General features: G+C 46.6%; 1 protein-coding gene across 6 annotated transcripts in view; it reads left to right on the forward strand.

Annotated features, from left to right (window-relative positions):
• KIAA1217 (KIAA1217 ortholog) overlaps nucleotides 1-1,217 on the forward strand; it is a 323,890-nt gene that overhangs the window by 298,505 nt on the left and 24,168 nt on the right. For all 6 annotated transcript variants that reach the window (XM_007445857.1, XM_007445860.1, XM_007445859.1 and 3 more), the window contains one exon: nucleotides 1-183. This exon is cut by the window's left edge and continues 7 nt beyond it. In XM_007445857.1, the coding sequence (XP_007445919.1) occupies nucleotides 1-183 (183 nt within the window). The remainder of the gene's footprint in view (nucleotides 184-1,217) is intronic.

Consider the following 1,217-nt stretch of genomic DNA (forward strand, 5'->3'; position numbering starts at 1 on the left):
AACCCTGCCCAGCACTTGCCAGGCGGGCCCGGGCCTCACCCGGCCAGCCCTCCCGCTGTCACACAGGAGGTGACCTCAGCTCTGCAGTCCCCGCAGATGCCCGGGAATGGTTCCTCCGTGCAGAGCCTGTTCATGGACGAAATCCACAGTGTGAGTGCCAAGAACAGGGCAGTGTCTATCGAGGTAGAGTCCTATTTCCATTTTTCGTAATTCCATAAAGGAGGAAAGGATGTGGTCCTTTCCTTCCAAGAGTGTACAGTCTGGTTGTGGAGATAATGCATATATGTATCAAAGATATATTTTATCGAACATATATTTTATCAAAAATATATGTAATTTTATATTTTTTTCAAAAATATATATAACTTCCTATTTTATACACATATCGATTTTTTTTTTAACTGTAAGTGGGTTCCAATGGCCAGATTGAGAGAGAGGCCATCAGATTTCAGACAAGGCTCAGGCACCCAACCTGTAGGAAGGTGAGGCAGTGGTGTGCTGTTAAGTGTTTAACAACCGGCATTCTGATGGGAGAAGCCTGATTTGTAGTACCTGCCAGTTTCTGTGGCACAAAGACTCCCACCATTGCTGACATCGGTGACCATGCTGGTGGGAAGAGGGTGACAGTCAGCCCTCCCGAGCCAGTGTGAGCTGGGGAGGGTTTGCCAGTGACCTTGAAAATGAAGTCGAATCTGGGTAAGTAGAGGGTGGTAAGAACATTCTAGGATAGAGGGATGCTGGGGCAAAGGCTGGACCTTGGATAAACCAGTTTAAGTGGAACAAGAAAGAGGAGATAAGGCTGGCAAAACAGGCTGGAAGCTGGTTTGGGGCAGCTTACTCACCATTCCCATGGGGCCAAGGCTCATTTCATGGGTATCAGAGAAATGCTGTAGCTTGGACCAGTGATAAAAAACGGCGTCTTCAGAAAATTAATCTGGAAACAATATGCAGAATAGATTAAGGTGGGGGGGTGTCTCGAATTAAGGGTGCAGGATAGGAAGTTGTTACAGAAGTCTCAGAAGGAAGGAGAAAGAAGGTCTCAAGGTCACACAATATAGAGAGAAAACTTGCTGTGTTCTTAAATATTCTTTTCATCAAGAGCTGGTGTAGGTGCTCAAGCAGCACATTGCGTTTCCCTGGCTCTCTCCTTCCTCTTCCCTGAAATGTTTCCTCCACTCATTACTATGTCCTTAGCCGCCTGGTCCTAAGCATTCCTG

This window comes from Lipotes vexillifer, unplaced genomic scaffold (assembly GCF_000442215.2).
Source record: "Lipotes vexillifer unplaced genomic scaffold, Lipotes_vexillifer_v1.1 scaffold738, whole genome shotgun sequence".
Classification (NCBI taxonomy): Eukaryota; Metazoa; Chordata; class Mammalia; order Artiodactyla; family Lipotidae; genus Lipotes; species Lipotes vexillifer.